The 25932-nt window shown below is 41.4% G+C and overlaps 1 protein-coding gene across 2 annotated transcripts in view; it reads left to right on the top strand.

The window, feature by feature from the left end:
• ALDH1L2 (aldehyde dehydrogenase 1 family member L2) overlaps positions 1–24160 on the top strand; it is a 47291-nt gene extending 23131 nt beyond the window's left edge. The window contains exons 11-23 of one of the 2 annotated variants that reach the window (XM_072146445.1): positions 333–452; positions 658–785; positions 2299–2449; positions 3870–3940; positions 4836–4941; positions 5025–5112; positions 6270–6363; positions 6472–6571; positions 9128–9226; positions 10513–10678; positions 12179–12284; positions 18030–18229; positions 23790–24160. In XM_072146445.1, coding sequence (XP_072002546.1) covers positions 333–452; positions 658–785; positions 2299–2449; positions 3870–3940; positions 4836–4941; positions 5025–5112; positions 6270–6363; positions 6472–6571; positions 9128–9226; positions 10513–10678; positions 12179–12284; positions 18030–18229; positions 23790–23845 — 1485 coding nt within the window. In that variant the 3' untranslated portion in view covers positions 23846–24160. Of the gene's footprint in view, positions 1–332; positions 453–657; positions 786–2298; positions 2450–3869; positions 3941–4835; positions 4942–5024; positions 5113–6269; positions 6364–6471; positions 6572–9127; positions 9227–10512; positions 10681–12178; positions 12285–18029; positions 18230–23789 lie in introns of those variants that run through there. The other variant, XM_072146446.1, reaches the window with a different exon arrangement.
• The last annotated feature ends 1772 nt before the right edge of the window (positions 24161–25932 follow it).

The following is a 25932-nucleotide window of genomic DNA, read 5'->3' as shown; positions in this document are numbered from 1 at the left end:
GGCATAACTTCAAGCTGATGGTCCCCAGTGCAAAGACTGTTCCAGGCTACAATGTATGGTTTATAGTACTAGTCTTCTAGTCTACTAGTATAGTATTTGTCAGTGACAAATCATGGGCCCCCTAAGCCTCTTGGGCCCAGGTGCAACCGCACCCTCTGCACCCCCTGCCCAGCCTTACAGCTTTCTGCTGGGTCCATCTTGTCGATTCTTGAAACATGAGTAAAGTAGATTTAAGGTAAAAAAATAAATAAATAAAATGTTCTTGCTCTCCCAAGTAATGCCTTTTATTTTTTGTAAACAAGTACGTGACTGTTCATTGGTTTTATCTACAGGCTACATTAAATGTGAACAATATGACCGTGAAGATGCCATACCAGTGTTTTATTAATGGGCAGTTTGTGGATTCTGACAGTGGGAAAACATATGAAACTATTAATCCAACAGATGGCTCTGTGAGTATATTAGTGTTATTTCTGATAATTTTATCAATCTAATCTTTCTACATATATCTACTCAATATGGAATGGTAGAAAACCAAAAATACAAAGGCTGGCAACAACTCCATACATTCTGCTTTGGGGCTATGGATGTTGTGTTTAGACATGGTTCTCCTTTCAGGGTTCACATTGAACAAAGTTGTATTTTATTTGCCTGTAGGTGTTATGCAAAGTCTCTTATTGCTCAGTAGCGGATGTAGACAAAGCAGTGGCAGCAGCAAAAGAAGCCTTTGAAAATGGAGAATGGGGAAAGATGAATGCACGAGATAGGGGGAGAATACTGTATAGGTAAGTTCATTTTACAGAACCAAAGACATAGATCCAGAGACACACTGCTATTCCAGTATAGAAAGCTGTGGTGCTGTGATGTATCTGATTATGTTGTACTATGCCTAAAAGGGAGCTTGTCATCAGGATTTTACATTTGAATAGTCACACTGTCAGGTTCCCAAAGGCATTTTAAAACTAATCTTCCCAATCTTCTTTATAATTAACATTATAGGTTGCATTCAACTTTATAAGTAGATAAAAGGATGCCTGGCTCCCTGCCAGCAAAAGAGGATTGAGTCATGGAAGTGTCTGTTATAATTCTGTGTCATTATAGCTCTGCCAGCTCTTTCCCCCCCCCCCCTCTCTAATATAGAGGTTAGCTGACTCTGTGCTGCAAGCATATTTCAGTCACTTCAAGTCAACTTGAGGTAGACGTGGGGAAAAAAGGGGGGCGCAGAAAGGAACACTTCCAGAGCTGTGAAGACACCTCCGTGACTCAATCCTCTTTACTGGCAGGGAGCCAGGTATACTTTTATATACTTTTATATTCACTTTTATGTTTTTACTAAGACATAGAAAAATTCAAAACCACAATCGGGCCATGCAGGTCTTTTATCATTAGATATAAAGGAGAGAGTAACTGTAAAATAAGCTCCATATCCCAGTGACCTGTGGTTGCAAGGCAGGGGGTTAGGGCAAGACTACCCTGGAGCACTATTATAGACAGTGTGGAAACAGGGGGAAGGAGGCTAAGGCAACCCCAATCAATGTATGAGATGAGTCATTGCTGGGAACAGTGCCTCATAAAGCTCTCAGACAGTTGTAATGGAAGAACTAATACCTAGACACGGTGAGCAGGTCTCTCAAGGACGGGGAGACAGCTGAAAACTCCTTGCAAGATATTGACATCATCTTCTGTGCCCATACAGATTAGAGAGAGAGGTAGAAGGTCTCTAGTAGCAGGGAATCACTGTCCTGGCAGCAGTGAGGGAGAATTGAGGGTCACGCTTCTGAACTCCAATAGAGCCTGAAAGAACGGACAAAGATATCACTTTGGGGAGCATTCAGTAAGGGAAGGGGGGCAATAATAGAGAGGTAGGCAGAGAAAACTTGGTCCCAATAAGGTCGGAGCTTGGCACAGGTCCACCAGATATGGAGCATATTTCTACATCTCTATCATACATTATATACTTTTAAAACTGAATGAAATGAAGAAAGTAAATTATAATATAAGACAATTCATAATTAGTATTAAAAAGCTTGTGGGAACCTGTCATTAGGTCAGAATGTGAAATCTTAATGACAGGCTCTCTGTCCATGAAGGGGTATTTTATTTGGGGGTAAACATTTAAAAAGCAGATAAGCCCTCTAAGAATTCACATGACCTGCCCCACTTATCCTAGTCCAAGTCTGATCCAACAACAGAACTTTTATTGCTGAATATAATTCTGTATATATTAGTTGTCAGCTTTAAAACTATATTTGCATATTTACTGCTTCTAGTAACTGCACATATTACTTAATATTAAAGGCTTGCAGATCTGATGGAAGAGCATCAAGAAGAATTAGCCACTATTGAAGCTCTAGATTCGGGAGCAGTATACACATTGGCTTTGAAGACCCATGTGGGGATGTCTGTGCAGACCTTCAGGTACTTCGCTGGATGGTGCGACAAAATTCAGGCAAGAATTCACTTACTAGGCTACTTTGGTAGGTTTTGTTGTTTATCAATCATTCCATTATTTTAATTCTTGTACCCATAATTTGTAATATTATCCTGATCAAGAAAGGCATCCAAGCCCTTCTTGAACTTGGTCAATTTGTTGAGGCTTTCCATTGTTAACTGCTGTTACAGTGAGGGATCCCTATTTCTAATAATCTTTAAACCTTTTACCTTTTTCCTAATTGTTAAAAGTCTAGAGCTACCAAAAAACTAATCTCAATTACTGGCGGTTTGCTAGTAATTGAGAAAGCTGGCGTACTAGTCCTGATAAAGCTCCCCCCATGTCTATTGTGTATTACTGGTGTTAATAATTTGCAGCTCAGCTCCCATTCATCTGTATAGAAACTTTATGGATGAATGAAGCCATGTGTCTGAAGAATGGCTGATCAGCTTGGGGTTTAGCTGTTGAACCCACATTGATCACATGCTGAACATAGGTTATCCGCATAAAATACATAAAAAAAATGCATAAAATGCATTGGAAAACAAAGTTCCAGAGTATTGACAGGAAGTCCGAAACAGTGTGATTTAAAAGAACATATCAGATTTCACTTTGCATATAGTTTTATTGCATAGCTAAAAAGGTTAGGGTCAAATACTTCAGGAAAATACTGATAAATGAATATGAAATTGTCATGGGTGCTCCTGCCACCCATATCCTGGGTCGCAAGCGCACTCGTGTGCCTCCCCGTGCCCCCAGAGCCAGCCTGCAGTCTCACTCACCTTCCCTGGCTCCAGCGACATTTTCCGCGGTACCCGCACTCCAGCTCGCGCGTCCCCATCTCCTAAGGCGCGTGGGCGCCACCTCAGTAAGATTTAAAGGGCCAGCGCACCAATAATTGTCGCTGGCTGGCCGCCTACCCTGATAAATTCCCAGCCCCTTCCTGTGTCCCCTGCCAGATCTTTGTGCCTCATAGCCTTAGAGGAAGCTCTGTTTCTGATTCCCTGTGCTCGTGTTGGGAATTCCAGTTGTGACCCCCGGTTCCGTCCCTGACTGCGCTCCTTTGCTGCCAGTCCTGACCTTCTGCTACATCCCCGACTCTAATCCTGTGCTGCCTGTCCTGACCTCCTACCTGTCCCTGACTACGATTCTGCCCACCACCGAGGACAAAGTCGTGCCTGTGGAGCGACCTGGTGGTACCCCGCTGCAACGGGTCTTTGCAGCGGGCTCTGGCGAGAAAACCAGGTACCACTTAGACTCTGCTCCCAGGTGTCGGCTTATCATCCGCGATGGTACAGAAGGCCCACTACCTCTGATCCTGACAGAAATGATATAAATGCATGAACCTGCTCAGTCATACTTCTAGGCAAAGTTAAATTTGATAAATCAGAAAATATTTCTTTGTATTTAAACACTTCTATAACGTTATTTTTTTTAGGGCTCCACCATTCCCATCAATCAAGCACGTCCAAATCGCAACTTAACATTTACTAAGAAAGAACCACTAGGGTAAGTGCATGATAATAAGCGGCATAAGTGTACACTACAAGTGTAAAGAGGAAGGTTGTGTAAACAGTCGTTGAGAGTGAGAGTCTGTACTAAATATTCTCTGCTGTAGGATAATCCTTTTATGGGGAAAGTGTTTATCCTGGAAGAGATGAAGGTTAGTGCCAGGGAGTGGTATTACTTGGCATAGTTTTATTGGTTGGACTTAAAGTTGTTCCAGCAGCTCAAACAAACCTGTTTGTTACCTAATAACCTGTTCTTTTATTATATCTTGATCTAGCATGTGTTACAAGTGCAATTTGATGCAGGGCTGGTTGGAATTAGTTATTTTGGTGTAGTGGATGAGGCTCTGCAGGCTAGTGGTATGAAAAGCCTTATTCCCCTGCTGTATGATTTGTTGCCCACTACGGTATTTGGGATACACAGCACGAGTTTAGGGGGGCATGGGAAGCTGCGGTGGGACCCCTCACAGATGAGAAATTTGATGGAGTAAAGGCTCTTGTCCCTCAGTGTTGCCCAACAGAGGTCACAGTTGTTCATTCTGCATCGGATCTACTATATCTCCCACATCGGATGCTTGTTGTCTGTATTGCCTGAGAAGAAAGCAGATGGGATTCATATGTTTTGCACAGATAAATATTTAAGGATCATGGGACTCATAGGTGGTGTGCCTTGAGGTCTTCTGCATGGGATTAATACTCCGAGGTAGGGAGAAAGGTGCCTGTGGAGGGGTGGTTGCTGATTCTACTTGTACTTCTGTTGTAAGGAAATTTTGGGCCTATAATTCTGTAAGATGCATGTTGGTTGCGAAAACTAAAATTGGTTAAAAAAAAAAATCAGTTCTAAAATGACTTGGTTCTATGTGATCTGAGTATCTGCTGATGTGTTTTGTTTATAGAGTTTGTGCTATAGTCATCCCTTGGAACTATCCATTGATGATGCTAGCCTGGAAAAGTGCGGCATGTCTGGCAGCAGGCAATACTCTTGTTCTAAAGCCTGCACAGGTACTTCATCCATTTGCACAACCAGAATTATTTCAATTACTGATCTTAGATGTTATGTATATATTAAAATCTATTTATTTCAGGTGACTCCATTAACAGCATTAAAATTTGCTGAATTGGCCTCTAAAGCGGGAGTGCCCAAGGGTGTCATCAATATCCTGCCTGGATCAGGTAATTTATAGCCTGGAGCACAAGTGTGGTCACTACATGCCATAGTGGAGCCCGATAACAACACGTAGATTAACTGTTAATACTCTATACACCTGTATTTGCTATAAGTATAAGTGAAGCAGTTATACTGTAAGTAATTTGGATGTGGTCACTAAGGCTTGGCTATGATATGTAATAGCACTCTTTAAGTGCACAGCTTTCATGTGATACTTTTGTAAACATTCTGGTGCATTTATTATTGGCTTTGCACTTTTGGGGGGGGGACTTTTTTGTTGCTGCACATTGTGTACCATATTTGTTATATGTTGGCACCACGGCGTTGTTTCTTTTACACTTTTTGTTGCTCAGTTTGAGTGCAGCTTTTAAATCCAGACACTTTTCCTGCATGTCTACTTTCCTGGCATTTGTTTTTGGTGCATAACAACAAAAAGCAAATCTACAGACTTCTTAACGCCTTCATGAATGTGGTTTGACATTTTTTGATGCTCTGTTCTTCTAAGGGTGCAACAAAAATATTAAAGGGAACCTGTCACCAGAAGGCATCATTTTACTGGTGTCAAGTCCTAATGGGTACTGCATAGTACATTACATAACTGTTAGGTTCACAACTCTGGTCAAGTCCCACTTTCCCAATTGGCAGAGCTAACTGCACAGGCGGGAGGGTGTAGGGCTCACTGCGCATGTGCAAGGTTTGTACGTGGTGAGCAGAGTTGTGAATCTAACCGTTATGTAATGTACTATGCAGTGGACCTGTCACCAGTGAAATTCTGCCTTCTGGTGACAAGTTCCCTTAAAAAGCCCTGCCTTACAATATAAAATCACAGCGTAAAACACTGCTAAAATTGGGCGCCACAAAACAACACCTAGCGCCAAAAATAATAAATGCTTGCCATTGTTATTTTCAACATTATGCCAAATAGCTTATCTCCTCATAGAATGAAAACTTGCTCTGATGGATTAATAATTACAGTGGGATAAATATTAGCTATACGGTATAAAACCATAATACACATTGTGGTAATCCATGTCTCACAGGCTACTGTACACGGTTCTGCCATATGCATCATGCAATAATAAACCATACATATGAAGTTGCTGATGAAACTAAACTGTAACGTCTTTTGTAGTCTTCATCTTTATCTTATTGTATTGTGTAGGAGGTCTTGTTGGGCAGAGGTTATCTGAACACCCAGATATACGCAAACTTGGCTTCACTGGATCCACCCCAATAGGAAAGCAGATCATGAAAAGGTATGTTCATATACAGGTATAAAGGACACTCATTTTCATGGATGTTAGTGATGGTATGCACTGTATTCCTTGTTTGTAGTGATTTTCATTTACTCCTTTCTGTTATAGTTGTGCTGTCAGTAATCTCAAAAAGGTTTCACTGGAACTTGGTGGAAAATCTCCTCTCATCATCTTTAATGACTGTGATCTTGACAAAGCTGTGAGAATGGTGGGTATATCCCTGACAAGTTATTTATGTGTAATGTTAGTTTAGTATGGCAGTTTATATGGTAGGGTCCATCAGACAACCGAGTGTTAAAGTACCCTGGGGGTTCTGAAAAATAGTAAAAATAAAAAAAGTTTAAAAAATAATTATATTAAAAAACCCTAAAAATTCAACCCCCCCCCCCCCCCCGTTTCCCTATAAGTCATATAAATAAACAGTAAAAATCATAGACACATTGGGGCTCATTTACTAAGGGCCCCTCGGGCCGCACTTTTGTCGGACATCCTGATGATTTCCGTTTTGCGCCACTGGAACAGGGATTTAAAAGGGGTGTTTGCTATCGGATTTTGGCGCAATTGCGCCGGCTTATATGCGACACAATTCGGGCAGCGTGGCCGTCAGACGAACCGCAGGATTTAACTTCAAAATTGTGTTGTAAGCCAAGCACTTACATACATCGGGAAGAAGAAGGTGAACTCTGGCGTGGTCGTCGAACGAAGGCGACACATGCAGGATATCGGGCACACGATCTTCATGAGTCGCGGCAGAGTTCATCCTCGTCGGACAGTCCGGATCAGGGATCGCGCAGGGACCGGGTAAGTAAACGTGCCCCATTAGGTATCGCTGCGTCTGAAAATGCCCGATCTATCAAAATATAATAACAGTTTTTCACTGCGTTTAACCCCATAACGGAAAATAGCGCCCAAAGTCGAAAATGGCACTTTTTTGCCATTTTAAAAAATATAAAAAATTCAATAAAAAGTGATCAGAAGGTCATACAGTCCTAAAATTAGAAGCATAGAAAATGTTGTTAAAAGTAAAAAAAATTACACTACTCACAGCGCCATACACCAAAGTATGAAAAAGTGCCAGAAGATGGCAAAATAAAAAATTGTACCAGAGGTTTTAATTTTTGTAAATGAAAACATTATAATACCTATACAAATTTGTTATCCCTGTGATCACACCAACCCAAGGAATAAAGTATACATTTGGGGCACACAGTGACAGCCGTAAAATCCAAGAAGCCGTAAAATTCACAAGAAACGGCACTCCATTTGGATTTTTTTTTTCCTGTTTCCCAGTACGCAGCATATAATATTAAATGCCGAAACCATGCAGTGCAATTTGTTACGCAGAAAACAAGCCGTCACAGAGCTCTTTACATGTAAAAATAAAAAAGTTATAGATTTTTGATGATGGGGAGTGAAAAATGAAAATGAAAAAACAAAACAGGGCCAGGGCGTTAAGGGCTTAAGGGGGCTTTCGCACCAAACAAGTAAGGATAGGGCAAAACTTGCTGATCTGCGTCAGCTACATAGAGATGAATTGGGCAGAAATGACATGCGCAGCCGTCTGCTTCGTTCATCTTAGGAAGTGACGAGGGGTCCAACAGAGGTAGCTCGGACCCCCAGTTCTTGTTTGATGAGAAAACCGCTTTAATTTCTTTGTGAAAGAAATCCAAGCCATGTCCAGTGTAGGCTAACTCTACATGATAAGTATCATTCATCCTTTTTTGGAAATTTTGCTGTAATATCTAGTAGCATTAAAGTGAATGTAATTTTGAAAAAGTAAAGCTGAAGATGTTTTTTTTTATTTTTACTGATAAATTGTTGTGCAATGTGGGAAATAAATGAAAGATCACTAATGAAATAACTGCTTAAAAATTTAGTTTGAACTTACATGTGTTATTTCTGCATATCAGTCCGGATAGTGTGCTTAAAGGGGACATTAATCAAATCATACAATGGTGCCTCCTGGTACCGGACAGATTTATAAGAAGGCTCCGGCCTCCTGACACTTTGATAAATCTGGCGCAGCATAAGACTGCCTTACGTTATGAGACTTGGAAAATGCCCCCTCCTCACTATGGGAGATGCATCAATCTGTCTGTGCCAGAATATTGGAGTAATTTTCACCTGAAATGGCGTGTGCCACATGTATTGAGGGTTATAGACCATTTTCTGTGTCCTTGGTAAATATTGAGTTGACCTAGAACTACTAATAGGAGCTGCTCATTTTATACTGCACCAGATTACCCATCCAGCATCAGACACAAGGATTAATCTGGCACAGCAGAGATGTCTAGTTCTACTCTGCACTGGTCTAAGGATGGACACGTTAATATATCTCCCCCACTGTATTTAGCATCAAAATTCATGTGTGATTCCAGCTTTAATACATAATTTCTCTCCAAAGCAAGCACTTCAAAAGCAGCCCAGACAGTTTTCTGCCGGTATTTTCACATGAATTCATGGCACCTTATTTTATACACTTTATTAATGAATCAGTTGCATCAGAATTTAGCCACAGCCTAGACTCATGCAGCACTTTCCAGATATGTGCACTCTCAGTGGGGTGTCCTTTGTGGGCTGTCCGACAAATGTATTATTCACTTGCGCCTCAATTCGCAAACACAGTGCACAAAGTTAGCCAGAATGAAATTGCAGTGCAGTCTTTATAATGTCAGCGCCACCAGTGCGGAGTGCAACTCTTTTAATAAATGTGCCTTTTTTTGTGCTGTAGTAACCACTGGTTATACTTTTTTTTTCATAACAGGGCATGGGAGCCGTATACTTTAACAAAGGTGAAAACTGCATTGCAGCCGGTAGACTTTTCGTAGAAGAATCTATACATGATGAATTTGTTCGAAGAGTGGTAAGTTTACATTATAATGACATCATCCCTTCAACAACATTAATGGAAAATGTTCAGGTAGCATCATGGTAAAAATGGTGCATATACTTCTTTCTCACATACTATCAGTCAATTTACATTAGCAGTAAAAGTTTTTTTCTTTTGTTTTGCAAGGAAAATTTTATATACATTGTGAAAACCTGTCACATCGAATTGCAGTGCAATCTGCGGGTTGCGTGTTATATAACAGGAGCTGAGATGAGATGGTTGGGGAAAGATTTTGAAAAACCTGCCATTTATTAATTTTAAAGCGAACCTATCACCAGGAATGTCATTTTATGCTGGTAACAGGTTCGAATAGCCTACGTTATGCTGATTTAAAAAATACCTTTGTCAGCATTCTGAATAATTTCAGTACTTTATAAAACTTTCTTTCACATTACCTGGCTCCCTGCCGGTAGCGTGTTGGTGAGTCCAGGGGTATGGGGGGTGGCAGCTGCAGCTGCAGCAGCCTGTGTCTCAGTCTTCTCTCCTTAAAGACACCAGGATCAAGGATTGTAAACCAAGCACATTAACATGCTGGTGTGCGCCCCCTCTGGCAGGATCTGCTCTTCTTTCAGATTTGTATGCTCTTGTTTTAAAGAAAAAAGGCTTTAAAGAATATGCAAATGAGTCTGAGGGGCTTCAGGTTCCATTGATGTCTATGGAGCCTAGAGCCCCTCAGGCTCATTTGCATAATTGTAAAAAGCTTTTTTTGTAAAAACTAGGGTATTAGAAGCTAAATAAGGAGTAGATCCTGCCAGAGGGGACACACACCTGCATGTCTTTGTGCTTGGGTTACAATCCTTGATCCTGGTAGTAGATGTCCTTTAACACTTATCCCGATCCCTTACCCCTCCCCACTTCCTGTCATGTGGTTTGTGCAAGCAGGAAAGAGAGGGTCTATGAAATTGTGTCCAAGCAGGACACTAAGTCTTTTTTGAGACTGAGACACAAGCACACATGCTGCTGCAGCTGTCCTTCCTCCAGGACTCACTACAAGCTGCTGGCAGAGAGCCAAAGTTTTGTACTGAAATGAACCAATACAGCAAATAAAACCTCTAGCTGTCACATAGGATATTCAAAACTGTCACCTGCTAAAAATGACATTCCTAGTGATAGGTTAGCTTTAATCTTTCCTCATTGTTAGCGATAGCTATCTGCACACTCTATAATTCAGTCATCAAGGAGACCTCTCACTGGTTCTAAGCTCAACTGAATGTTCAATACATATAAAATAGTTGACAAACATTATGACCATTCTGTAGGTAGAAGAAATAAAGAAGATGAAGATAGGGGACCCTCTGGACAGGTCCACTGATCATGGCCCTCAGAACCACAAAGCACACTTAGAGAAACTGCTGGAATACTGTGAGTCTGGAATCAAGGAAGGAGCCACATTGGTTTATGGAGCCAAACATGTGCCTCGACCAGGTGAGAAAAATTGTTACTAATCAAGTCAATAGTAAAATAACTTATCAGGTCATTATGAAACTTTAGGGAAATATTGGGGCACATTTACTTACCCGGTCCTGCGCTTTTCCCGATCCGGAGTGTCTGACAAGAATGAACTCTGCCGCGATTCACTTTGATCGTGTGTTGTCTTGGGACACAATTTGAAAGTTAAATCCTGCGCTCAGTCCGAATCAGTTGGATCGTCCGACAGCCCGGCCCCCGATTTCTGTTGCATGAAAGCCAGTACAGCTGCGCCAAAATCTGAACACGTGTGACACATTACCAGCGCAGACCCCAGTTAAATACCTGTTAAAGCAATGTAATCCCCGAAAACGTCGGAAAGTCCTACGAAAGTAGCGGACCCTTAGTAAATAAGCCCCATTGGGGGTCATTTACTAAGGGCCCGATTCGCGTTTTCCCGACGTGTTACCCGAATATTTCCGATTTGCGCCGCTTGTACATGAATTGCCCCGGGTTTTTGGCGCACGCGATCGGATTGTGGCGCATCGGGGCCGGCATGCGCGCGACAGAAATCGGGGGGGCGTGGCCGAACGAAAACCCGACGTATTCGGAAAAACCGCCGCATTTAAAAACCGAAAATGTGTCGCTTGGGGAGCGCTCACCTTCACCTTCTATGGGATGGTGCATTCCGGGGCGTTAAGATTATTTTCGGCGCTGCAGCGCCACCTGGTGGACGGCGGAGGAACTACCATCTTAAATCCCAGCCGGACCCGAATCCTGTGCAGAGAACGCGCCGCTGGATCGCGAATGGGCCGGGTAAGTAAATGTGCCCCATTGTGTCTGATGCTGGATGATTAATGTGGTGCAGTATAAGACTGGTGAGTTGTACTTTTGACTTCCTATTAGTTATTCTAGTTTGCTGGGACACAATAATGAATTTTCTGGCACAAAAGCTATTTCCTGCCTAAAAATTGTCTAAAATCCTCAGCATTTCAGGTGCAAAGTACTTCTGTATTCTGGAATAGACATATTGTGGTAGATGTATCAATCTGTCAAGTGACATTTGGCAGATCATTTTTATTTTTTACATAGGGTGTGTCTAGGATTTGGATGAATTCCATGGTGAATGCCAGTACTGTGCTTACTATGGAGATTTTATACAGGGAAGGTCCACACATAATAGATAAATGCAACAGGAATCAATCATCTCCATTCACTCTGTAGTGGTCAAACCAGTTTTCTGCAAATTAACTTATTTCACTGATTCATTTGATTGTGACCTAGGTGGCAATAGCTAGGATTAGCCACTACATTCAGAAAGGAACTGTCTGCTTCGGTTTCATTTTCTGAGTAAGAGCTGATCTCTGTGGGTGCTGGATGTTGGACATATTTGTCAATACTCTTAGCCGGGAAACACTTTTTTAAGATTCAGTATCATTGCTCTATTTCTCTGAAGAATAAATTATATATATTTCATATTTATTTGGTTATACTCTTTTATGTGTTTAAACATTTTAGGTTTTTTCATGGAACCCACTGTATTCACAAATGTGGAAGACCATATGTATATTGCACAAGAAGAATCCTTTGGACCAGTAATGGTCATCTCCAAGTTCAAAGATGGGTATGTTCCTCTAGTTAAATGACATGAAATCCTTTACCAACCAGACTGAAAAGACAAGTTCAATGGCTATCCTAGAGCCTGTGCTCCATACACAGCCTGATTCTTACTTTGCACAGGACATGTAGTTTTAAGGGATGCAAACAAGTCCCGTGGGCCGTTGTTTGCATTTTTGTGTCATTGGTGGGTGAGTGAAGCTCACACACAAACGACAATAATGAAAGACTGCATGAGCTGCAATATAGGTATAAATAGGTCCTGCTATATCTAATATGGCTCGGGCAATTGGTTCATGCATGGGGCAGTGTAATCCCTGGCTTCATGCATAAGCCCCTAAAAGTAAATGCGCCGTGTGGTAACTGTAGAAAAAATACAAATAGTTATCTGCAAGATCCCTTAAAGTGGATATGTTTTGATGTAGATCAGTATGATTCAGTGGCCAAGTTTAAATTATATTAACACTATGGGGGACATGTATTATCATATCTGCGCCTAAAAAATGCCAGGATGTTTCCTTTTTTTGGCTGGAGAATTGTTGCAGATCATTTGAGTTTGCACCAGAAAGAACAGATGTTTCCGACTATCCCGACTCCTCAGTCTTTTTTTGGCGCAAGTGGGCATGGCCTAACATTTCCACATTATCCGTCAAATTTATATATTTTGACAGCATTTTTAGGCGCAACTTTTGGCGCACAATAGACCAGGAAAAAAATGGTCAGAGAGCAAAACTAAGGCGCAGTCCATGTAAGATTTTGGCACACATCAGGGGCGGACTGGGAATATAAAATGGCCCTGGAAAAAACTATAAAAGTGGCCCCATTTTATAGGCGGAATCAAAACAAGTGGGTGTGGTCAGATAATGTGGGTGGGGTTACTACAGACAAATTGTTGGTAGATGGCCTTAATGCAAAACAAGAACATCTTTTGCTAGTAAGTGAATCTAATGCGCAAAGAATGTGACCTGTGGATCAGTAAATGATGCAAAAACACAACCCGATAAGCCTTAATTACCTTTCCCCTGTGCCATACATGTACAATTCAAAGAAAGAACATATTGATACTGCCTCCTATGTTCAGGAATAATGCTACAAAAACACATTCAATCCTGTCTTCTATATACAAAATAAAACTACTACAATACCTTCTCCCATATACAAGCCAACTACTATAATACTGCCCCCTATGTACAAGAATATAACTACTATAATACTGCCCCCTATGTACAGGAATATAACTACTATAATACTGCCCCCTATGTACAAGAATATAACTACTATAATACTGCCCCCTATGTACAAGAATATAACTACTATAATACTGTCCCCTATGTACAGGAATATAACTACAGGCGGTCCCCTACTTAAGGACACCCGACTTACAGACAACCCATAGTTACAGACAAACCCCTCTGACATCTGGTGAAGCTCTCTGAATGCTTTACTATAGTTCCAGACTGCAATGATCAGCTGTAAGGTGTCTGTAATGAAGATTTATTGATAATCCTTGGTCCTATTACAGCAAAAAATGTTTAAACTCCAATTGTCACTGGGACCAAAATTTTTTTTGTCTGGATCTACAATGATAAAATATACAGCTTCGACTTACATACAAATTCAACTTAAGAACAAACCTCCGGACCCTATCTTGTACGTAACCCGGGGACTGCCTGTACTATAATACTGCCCCCTATGTACAGGAATATAACTACTATAATACTGCCCCCTATGTAAAAGAATATAACTACTATAATACTGCCCCCTATGTACAAGAATATAACTACTATAATACTGCCCCCTATGTACAAGACTATAACTACTATAATACTGCCCCCTATGTACAAGAATATAACTACTATAATACTGCCCACTATGTACAAGAATATAACTACTATAATACTGCCCCCTATGTACAAGAATATAACTACTATAATACTGCTCCCTATGTACAAGAATATAACTACTATAATACTGCCCCTATGTACAAGACTATAACTACTATAATACCACCCCCTATGTACAAGAATATAACTACTATAATACTGCCCCCTATGTACAAGAATATAACTACTATAATACTGCCCCCTATGTACAAGAATATAACTACTATAACACTGCCCCCTATGTACAGGAATATAACTACTATAATACTGCCCCTATGTACAAGAATATAACTACTATAATACTGCCCCCTATGTACAAGAATATAACTACTATAATACTGCCTCCTATGTACAAGAATATAACTACTATAATACTGCCCCCTGTGTAGAAGAATATAACTACTATAATACTGCCCCTATGTACAAGAATATAACTACTATAATACTGCCCCCTATGTACAAGAATATAACTACTATAATACTGCTCCCTATGTACAAGAATATAACTACTATAATACTGCCCCCTATGTACAGGAATATAACTACTATAATACTGCCCCCTATGTACAAGAATATAACTACTATAATACTGCTCCCTATGTACAAGAATATAACTACTATAATACTGCCCCTATATAGAAGAATATAACTACTTTAATACTGCACCCTATGTACAAGAATATAACTACTATAATACTGCCCACTCTGTACAAGAATATAACTACTATAATACTGCCCCCTATGTACAGGAATATAACTACTATAATACTGCCCCCTATGTACAAGAATATAACTACTATAATACTGCTCTCTATGTACAAGAATATAACTACCATAATACTGCCCCTATGTACAAGAATATAACTACTATAATACTGCCCCTATATAGAAGAATATAACTACTTTAATACTGCACCCTATGTACAAGAATATAACTACTATAATACTGCCCCCTCTGTACAAGAATATAACTACTATAATACTGCCTCCTATGTACAGGAATATAACTACTATAATACTGCCCCCTATGTACAAGAATATAACTACTATAATACTGCCCCCTATGTACAAGAATATAACTACTATAATACTGCCCCCTATGTACAGGAATATAACTACTATAATACTGCCCCCTACGTACAGGAATATAACTACTATAATACTGCCCCCTATGTACAAGAATATAACTACTATAATACTGCCCCCTATGTACAAGAATATAACTACTATAATACTGCCCCCTATGTACAAGAATATAACTACTATAATACTGCCCCTATGTACAGGAATATAACTACTATAATACTACATATATATATATATACACAGAAGCGAACATGAAAAAAATCAGTATTTATCATATACAGCTACAGAAAACACATGAGATCCTCACCTATTGCATCCAGTGACATCAGGTGTCGTGTCCTCGGATTGAACTCGTTCCTCTTCTCCATTAGTTCCACCATCGCCATACTCTCTTCCTCCAGGTACACAGCTTTCCTGCAGAGTTTACCACACAGACGTCTTATGTTCTGCACTTTCCCATTGTCCCTTAACTGTCCCTTCTTCTGCTACCACCAATACTGTGCCCCAAATACTGTAATAGAGCCCCCTGAAATATTAGTACCACACAAATAGTGCCCCATAATGTAACATACTGTAATGGTAAGGATATTTTATTTCTTCTTTCTCTCCTTTAACCCCCTTAACCCCCCACCCCCACCCCAGTATTGATAGAGCTCCTACTATGACCCTGATGTAATAATAATGGCCCCAGCCCACCCAAGACAGAGAATTTAATGGCCCCAGCCTACCCCAGACATCAAATTAATTGCCCCAGCCTACCGCAGAAATAGAATTAATGCCCCCTGCCTGCCCCAGACATAGAATAATGCCCCCCCCCAGACATATATAATGCCCCTTGCCAGCCCCAGATATAGAATAATCTCCCCCCCCCCGCCCCAGACATATAATAATGCCCCTTGCCTGCCCCAGATATAGAATAATCCCCCCCGCCATATAATAATGCCCCTTGCCAGCCCCAGATATACAATAATCCCCCCCCCCGCCCCAGACATATAATAATGCCCCCAGCCAGCCCCAGATGTAGAATAATGCCCTCAGCCAGCCCCAGATATAGAATAATGCCCCCCCCCCGCCCCAGACATATAATAATACCCCTTGCCAGCCCCAGATATACAATAATCCCCCCCCCCGCCCCAGACATATAATAATGCCCCTTGCCAGCCCCAGATATAGAATAATCTCCCCCCCCTCGTCCCAGACATATAATAATGCCCCTTGCCAGCCCCAGATATACAATAATCCCCCCCCGCCCCAGACATATAATAATGCCCCTTGCCAGCCCCAGATATACAATAATCCCCCCCCCGCCCCAGACATATAATAATGCCCCTTGCCAGCCCCAGATATACAATAATCCCCCCCCCCGCCCCAGACATATAATAATGCCCCCAGCCAACCCCAGACATATAATAATGCCCCCTGCCAGCCCCAGATATAGAATAATCCCCCCGCCATATAATAATGCCCCTTGCCAGCCCCAGATATACAATAATCCCCCCCCGCCCCAGATATACAATAATCCCCCCCCCCCTGCCCCGGACATATAATAATGCCCCCTGCCAGCCCCAGATATACAATAATCTGCCCCAGATATTTAATAATGCCCCCTGCCTGCCCCAGATATAGAATAATCCCCCCCCTGCCCCAGACATATAATAAAGCCCCCTGGCTGCCCCGGATATAGAATAATGCCGCCCCCCCCGCCCCAGACATATAATAATGCCCCCTGGCTGCCCCGGATATAGCATAATGCCGCCCCCGCCCCAGACATATAATAATGCCCCCTGCCAGCCCCAGATATAGAATAACCCCCCCCAACCATATAATAATGCCCCTTGCCAGCCCCAGATATACAATAATCCCCCCCCCCCGCCCCAGACATATAATAATGCCCCCTGCCAGCCCCAGATATAGAATAATCCCGCCCCAGACATATAATAATCCCCCCCTTCCCCAGATATATAATAATAATAATTCCCCCCTGCCAGCCCCAGATATAGAATAATCCCCACCCCACCCCAGACATATAATAATGCCCCCTGCCCCAGTTAGATAGAACAATGCAATCCCCCGCCCCAGGCATAATTAATGCTACCCCTTCTATAATTTAAAAAAAACAAAACAAACATAATACTCACCTCTGGCGCAGGTTTTTTCCTGTCTCCGGTCTTCTGTAGCTTGGTGTAGAGGCGCGGGATAGTGACGTCACTGCTCGGCGCCTCTTACACCAAGCCGCGGAGCTACGGAGGGCCGGAGAGCTGACAGCTGGTAAGTGCCAGCCTCCTCCACGCTACACAGATCGCGCAATGACGTCAGTTGCGCGACCTGTGTAGCTGCCTGTATACACAGACGCAGAAGCAGCGGTGCTGCGCTGCGTCTGTGTACTAATCAATAGTACCTGCATCGTACGATGCAGGTACTATAGATTAAATCAAAAGTTGTAGGAAGTGCGGACCGGCCCCACACCGGCCCAGGACCGACCGGCCCACCGGGAAAATTCCCGGTGGGTACAATGGCCAGTCCGCCCCTGCATCTTATTGATGTCGGCATTTTTATGGCCCACGAATGAATATTACCGTCTACCCATTATTTACTTACAGCCGTGCGCCACTTTAAAACATCGGGCTGTGCTTTCCGGAGACTGATCTCCGATGTCGTCAGTCAGGTTTGCGCCAGAATTAGTAAATCCCCCCCCCCCTATGTGTCACCAAATTAAGTTACTTTTTGTTACAACACCCTTGCCAAGAGCTTTGCTATTACCTTATTTATTTATCCTCCTACAGGGATATTGATGGAGTGCTGGCACGTGCCAATAGCACAGAATATGGGCTAGCATCTGGAGTTTTTACAAGAGACATTAGTAAGGCCATGTATGTGAGTGAGAAACTGGAAGCAGGAACTGTGTTTATCAACACTTACAACAAAACTGATGTTGCAGCACCATTCGGAGGATTTAAACAGTCTGGATTTGGCAAGGACTTGGGTAAATATTTTATTCACTAAAAGATCTTTTTACATTGCGTGGAAGGATAGAAATATATGAACTGTTTTCAGTATGCAGGCTGATTTTACTGTGCCACCATTTGTTGGCTTGGAACAACAAGCTTTAAAGGGTTATCCCCAAAATATGCCATTTATGTATGACATATATGGGGAATTCCCAAGCAGAGACATGAGACTTGTGTTCACAGAGTGGGTGTGGCATTCATCCTGATTCCCAGAAGTCCACAGGACATAGGACATCACAGAGAGCCCCAAAATTGACTGCCTGTGGGTCATAAGACCCATGTCCACAACAGGCAGAAGGGGAAAGTTTACCAGGGTCAGTACAATATGGGTGACCCCATCAGGGTATTTTACTTGTCAGCAGAAAGTGACCGAATAAACCACTACTGGTGGTGTCAAGCAGCTATACACCTTAAATAAACAAGTGGATACAGGAAATTGGGTGATGGGGAGGTTAGGTACCATACCCCTGATTTAAACCGAGGCCTGATATATGGCTATGTGTTCGGTCACCCTAAATGTACCACATTTAGTCAGTATTGATCCACAATAATCATATTGAAAACAACGACTACCTCTCATCAGAGAGGAGAAAGAAGGATCGACTAAAAAGATGCATATTAAACAATAACAAAATCTTTATTTATGCCAACAATGCTCAAAATTTAAAATGCATTAAAAATACACGTGGTGGAATACAAAAAGAGAAAACCGGGCCGACCCGGACAGGGCAAAGTTGTAAAGAGGTAACTCTTATCGTGGTAAGAAACTGAACCAAAAACGCCAACGCATTGGCAATGGAGCTGCGAAAAATTTTTTTTTTTTTTTTTTTGTTTGTATTAACAGAGTGGTGGTATTATACCAACCACTCTGGAACATATGGTATGTAAAGGGTATATTTCCCTGTGCCTGGGTAAGACAACCTGTGGCTACAGGGAGGAAAGAATTATGCTACTGTCAGCTCTTACCCGATAATGGGAGATGTGAGGTATCTTTGCCACTGTCCGGGAGGGTCCGCGGGGACATCTCCCATTATCGTGTAAGAGCTGACAGTAGCATAATTCTTTCCTCCCTGTAGACACAGGTTGTCTTACCCAGGCACAGGGAAATATACCCTTTACATACCATATGTTCCAGAGTGGTTGGTATAATACCACCACTCTGTTAATACAAACAAAAAAAATAAAAAAAAAAAAATTTTCGCAGCTCCATTGCCAATGCGTTGGCGTTTTTGGTTCAGTTTCTTACCACGATAAGAGTTACCTCTTTACAACTTTGCCCTGTCCGGGTCGGCCCGGTTTTCTCTTTTTGTATTCCACCACGTGTATTTTTAATGCATTTTAAATTTTGAGCATTGTTGGCATAAATAAAGATTTTGTTATTGTTTAATATGCATCTTTTTAGTCGATCCTTCTTTCTCCTCTCTGATGAGAGGTAGTCGTTGTTTTCAGCTATACACCTTGTAGATCATGTTTCTTTCACGGACCCAGTGTGGTAGCATCCATAATGTCAGCTTTGAACTGTAATGTAAAACTCACCAAGGCGGAAAGTTTAGTGTTCAAGTCAGACTGCCCCAGCTTCACAATGCCTCTTCTACTGTGACTGACATCATTCATCAGAATTCAGGAGAGACGATTAGTAATGTCCTTGGATGTAGGATCACCAATGACAGTGACAGTTCTAAGCCAGTTAAAGCCTGACTTCAGTGCAGAACTCTCCGCCTCCTTGACTTTATACAACCAGTTTATATCTTGCTGATCAGTGGGAGTTTCAATGCTGAGACTCCCACAGATCGCATGACCGTTCTGCTCCATTAATCTCTATGGAGCTGACAGAAATGGCGGTGATCTCTGTCAGTTCCATAGAGATTAATGGAGCAGAACAGTCATGCGCGGCTGACTGCTCCATTGCTCTGACGGACCCCTTGTTCTCGCAATCTGTAGGGGGTCTCAGCACTGAGACCCCCACTGATCAGCAAGTAAGGCCCTATCCTGTGGATAGGGCCTAACTTTAGTTTGAGGGAAAACCCCTTTAAGTACACTATTAATGCTCCCATAGGGATTAAGAGGTAACAGACAGGTGCTGCTAATCAAATGCATATAACAAATCTTTAATAAGTGTGACGACCTTTAGAAGTTTTAAGAGTTTGTAATTTGAAGTCCATCATTCAATCTCTCCAGCAAATTTATTCTAAGATCAGACTGTTCAATACTCCCAAACTGCATCATAGATTCTACAGGCCTCGGTACAGTTAGCACATTAAATGTTTGTACAACTAGAATATAACTGTGGCTTGTATGGAAAGGTTTACAAGAGAAAGGAAAAGGATGCATGGTGTGAATATGCAAAGCTGCATGTGACTGGACTACATTACATCCGTGTACTCTGGCCATAAGGCACAGAATCACATTTGCAGAAAAAAGAACACACATGTTTTGCAGCCACAGGACTTAAACACATTGAATGAGTTGATCATACCGGTAATAATAATCTTTAGCATCATATTCTGTAGTGCTTTACAAATCATAGAGAACATATACCAATAAAATACTACATTAGAAACGGTCATATGGAACAAAAGGAGTGTGGGCCCAGTCTGAGGATGAAGGGGGTGACACAAGAGGTATAAGAGCTTGTATAAGGGTAAGGTATGATATATTCTTTTTAGAATTGCCCATTTACCAAATCATGTGAAACTGAGAAGATTCATATTTGCCTGAGATGGGTTGACTTTAGAGGCTGCAGGGGCAGCATCAATTCCACTGCCCCTTATCTTATTCTCTAGTACTTAGAAACAGGCTTCTGGTGTTAAAGATACAAATCTCATCTTTCACGTTGCATAGTTGGAAATGCAAGCTGCAGATAAGAATCAAATTCCCACCTTTTAGCTGCCTGTCTTTTTGTTTCCATAGTTCAAAGATCAACAAGATGTGATTCTTATATTTAATATGATGATACCACTTATTTGTAGGTACCATAGAATGGATTGGGGCATCTGAAGTGACATATATGCTCATTTACATATGACTTTGAAGGAGATTATTTTTTAGGTAAAAGGGTGAGGACATTTCTCATCGTTCCTGAGGGGCTAGTATTTCAATGGGTAAAATCTGGTGACAGGTTCACTTTAAGTGAAGAGAAACACAATCAAAACTGTTAGAAAGCTTCTATTCTAGAGCCAAATGTTATGGCGTCTGTCCAACCACTAAAGTGTGGCCAAAACTGTATAATTCAAAGGGACAATGATTTCAATTGCAGCATCACATCTACAACAGAATATAATCAGGATGTTGCAATGATCCATTCATAGTCCAGACCTCAAACCAAATGAAATGCTCTGGTGGGACTTTCAGAGAGCTATACATAGACAAAAGGCCTCAAACCTCAATTATGTGAAGCAACGTTGAGAATGTTGAATAAACACAATTCAGAGACAAAGAAAAGAAAAAGACATGCATCACAGTGGCAAGTTTAGATACAGTGAGTACAGAAAGTATTCAGACCCATTTACATTTTTCTCTATTTTATAATTGGCAAGATCAAAAAAGTTCCTTTTTTATGCTCATCAATGTACACTCTGCACCCCATCTTGACAGAAAAAAAACAACAATGTAGATAATTTTGCTAATTTATTAAACAAAAAAAACCTGAAATATCACATGGTCATAAGTATTCAGACCCATTGCTCAGTATTGAGTAAAAGCACCTTTTGAGCTAGTACAGCCATGAGTCTTCTTGGGAATGACGTAAAAAGTTTTTCAGACCTGGATTTGGGGATCCTCTCCAGTTCCCACAGGTTGGATGATTAACAGCCATTTGCAAGTCTCTCCAGAGGAGTTGCTTAATTGGGTTTAGGTCAGGGCTCTGGCTGGGCCAGTCAGGAATGGTCACAGAGTTGTTCAGAAGCAACTGCTTGTAGCTGTGTGCTTAGGGTCATTGTCTCGTTGGAAGGTGAACCTTCAGCCCAGAGCACTCTGGAAGAGGTTTTCATTCAGGATATATCTGTACTTGACCGCATTCATCTTTCCTTCAATTGCAACAAGTCATCCTGTCCCTGCAGCTGAAAAGCACCCCCATAACATGATGCTTCCATCACCATATGTCACTGCTGGGATTGTATTTGGTAGGTGATGAGCTGTGCCTGGTTTTCTTCACACATACTGCTTAGAATTAACACCAAAAAGTTCAATCTTTGTCTCATCAGGCCAGAAAATCTGAGTCCTTCTTGTTGATTTTTGCAAACTGTATGTGGGCTTCAATATGTCCTACAATGAGGAGAGGGTTAATTCGGCACATTCTGCCATAGAGCCCCGACTGGTAGAGGGCTGCAGTGATAGTCGACTTTATGGAACTTTCTCCCATCTACCTACTGCATCTCTGGAGCTCAGCCATGGTTTTCTTAGGGTTTTTCAATACTTCTTTCACGATTACTTAATTTGGCTGGACTGCCAAATCGAGGAAGAGTTGTGGCCGCCAAACTTTCTTCCATTTACAGATTATGGAGGACACTGTGCTCCATAATCTTGAGTGCTGCAGACATTTTTTTTTTTGAAACCTTGTCCAGATCTGTGCCTTGCCACAATTCTGCCTCTAAGCTCCTTGGGCAGTTCTTTAGACCTCATGATCCTCATGTGTTCTGGCATGCACTGTGACATCTAATATAGGCAGTTGTAATGTCTTTCCTAATGAAGTATACAGGCAGTTCCTGGGTTACATACAAGATAGGGTCTGTAGGTTTGTTCTTAAGTTGAATTTGTATGCAGGTCAGAACTGTATATTTTATCATTGTAATCCCAGCCAGAACTTTTTTGGTCTCTGTGACAATTGGATTTTAAAAATGTTGGGTTGTCATAAGAATCCGAATTAACAATAAATCTTAATTACAGACATCTGTGATAACTGTTACAGCTGATTATTGTAGCCTAGGACTAAAGTACAATAAATTACCAATATCCAGCGGTCCGTTTGTAACTAGGGGTCGTATGTAAGTCGAGTGTTCTTAAGTAGGGGACCGCCTGTATTGATCTTATATTCATGAAAACTATCATAAGGTCCTGGCAGGGCGATTGCTCATGGTCAGATAGAGATCACATGACGCTCCAAATGCAGCCATTTTATGGACAGGAATGTCTGGCTAATGAGGAAAACCACAAAAGGCTTCAATTTACATATCAAGAAAGCAATGAAGAACTTTCAATTGATGTATATTGGTAAATTACCCAATATCATGCCCCCACATTCCAAAAACCATGAGGTTAAGTGCCCAACCCCTTTAAGTTTTATCTGTATCCTGCTCAGATCTGCTCTTCACCGAAGAAGTCTGTGTCCAAGGCAGAGGTAAAAGGACTTCAGAATGTGAGACATTTCAATGATGCACAGACTAATATATGGTTTTTTTTTTTTTTTGCAAATACTGCAAATTATAAATTCACCCCACTTCCCCCAGTGATCAGGAACAGGTCAGCTATTTGATGTGATTTGCTAATGTAATTTTAGAGAAAAACTGGGATTTAATGCCATTTGTTTCTTTACTACAGGAGAAGAGGCTCTACATGAATACCTGAGAACAAAAGCTGTCACAGTGGAATATTAAGTTTTATACCACCAATTAAGAATCATAATGGACTTTTTTTGCAATTCATCTTTACAATATTAAGAACTGTATATTTGAAAGGATAGAACATCGAGTATCATGTGCCTATACAGTTACCATCATGCAAGTTTTTTCATGAAACATCTTGTTTTATTTTGTATAATGTGATATATGTCAATTTTCACTGATTCTTTCTTTTGCGGTACTTTCACTTAAATAATATCTCCCTGCTTATAGCTTCACTGTGGTTGGAGGTATTTTTTATAAAAAATAAAACGTAGCTTTTATTTTATTAACTTTAAGATTGTTGCAGGACTGTAACTACAGATGTAATCTTTATTGTTTACTGGCTGTCTGTCATTGGTGACAACGAATCGTGGGACTATAACCTAGTTGTAGGCTCTTGATAATCCTCAGGATGGTGTATTTGTACACTGCAGCCTTCTGCTGCCGTTGTTTCCACTAAGCTTAAAAGACAGACAGTTTTGAAGCACAGTGTAAGTGTGGTCGTGTTCCACACCCCACTCCGTGTCTAACACCTAAAACAGCTGATGGATATTGTTGCGCCGCTGGAGACCAGTATCTAGCATTATAATATTAACACTTTCTTTTAGTTCTGGCTATTCCGATTATTTTCTAATCTAAGTGCGGCTATCTAACATCAGCTGGCGGCTGACAGTAGACCCTAGGACCCTACGCGTTTCATCATTGCCAGAGATTCCTCAGGGGTCTGTTATTAGGCATGTTTCAACTAGGGTTATAAGACATCCGTGCGGCATGAACGCCCGGCATGCACTAGCCCTGCCAGACATGCCGGGCGTTCATGCCGCACGGATGTCTTATAACCCTAGTTGAAACATGCCTAATAACAGACCCCTGAGGAATCTCTGGCAATGATGAAACGCGTAGGGTCCTAGGGTCTACTGTCAGCCGCCAGCTGATGTTAGATAGCCGCACTTAGATTAGAAAATAATCGGAATAGCCAGAACTAAAAGAAAGTGTTAATATTATAATGCTAGATACTGGTCTCCAGCGGCGCAACAATATCCATCAGCTGTTTTAGGTGTTAGACACGGAGTGGGGTGTGGAACACGACCACACTTACACTGTGCTTCAAAACTGTCTGTCTTTTAAGCTTAGTGGAAACAACGGCAGCAGAAGGCTGCAGTGTACAAATACACCATCCTGAGGATTATCAAGAGCCTACAACTAGGTTATAGTCCCACGATTCGTTGTCACCAATGACAGACAGCCAGTAAACAATAAAGATTACATCTGTAGTTACAGTCCTGCAACAATCTTAAAGTTAATAAAATAAAAGCTACGTTTTATTTTTTATAAAAAATACCTCCAACCACAGTGAAGCTAATGTGATATATGCAATCTTTCACTCATGGCAGGGTATATTTTAGTAGAAAATGCACCTATTGCAAACTTGATAGAAGGGCTTCTTTTTATAGACATGCTGATTGTACTAGATAATATCCCATTTGGTCTATGTCTCTCAAGTTATAACAAAGACAACTCAGAAATTACTTAAAATAATAACTGGTATGTCATGTTAAATAAAATGTTCCATCACAATCAAGCATGAGAAACTATGGACACTAGATCCAGGCAACAGGACTGTGGTAATCTTATTCTTTATCCACAGCCTCCTGCTGTTGCTTCACAGGCTGTTACACTCACTCTCGATCCCCCTGCTTCCTCTGTCTTTTTAGCACACAGAGGGAGGGGGAAGTGTTCCTACACAGTGTAACACAGGGGCTTACATTTTAACCCCTCCCCTTCCCAGTAACATATTTAAAAAAAAAAAAAGAAAGACCACTCCCCCCTCCCGTTCTTCTGCTGCTCCGGCCGTCATTGTCTGTCCTCTGTTTTCACAGGCCGGCAGTGCTATCCTGGCACGTGCCAGCTACAGCATTTGTTTCGCCGTCGTGGAGCGGACGGCACCAGCAGCCTTGACACGTACTATCTTTTGCGGCACAGCCATCGTCGGTCAAGGTTCGCAAGCTATGGTGTTCTTAAAACGCAGAGATCCGGCTCAAGAGTAAACTCCAGTCCCATTTGACTTTTTTTTGCCATCT

The sequence above is a fragment of the Engystomops pustulosus genome, chromosome 4 (genome assembly GCF_040894005.1).
Source record: "Engystomops pustulosus chromosome 4, aEngPut4.maternal, whole genome shotgun sequence".
In the NCBI taxonomy this organism is placed as follows: domain Eukaryota; kingdom Metazoa; phylum Chordata; class Amphibia; order Anura; family Leptodactylidae; genus Engystomops; species Engystomops pustulosus.
The sequence above is the reverse complement of the archived record's forward strand: the minus strand, read 5'-3'. Positions and strand labels throughout refer to the sequence as shown.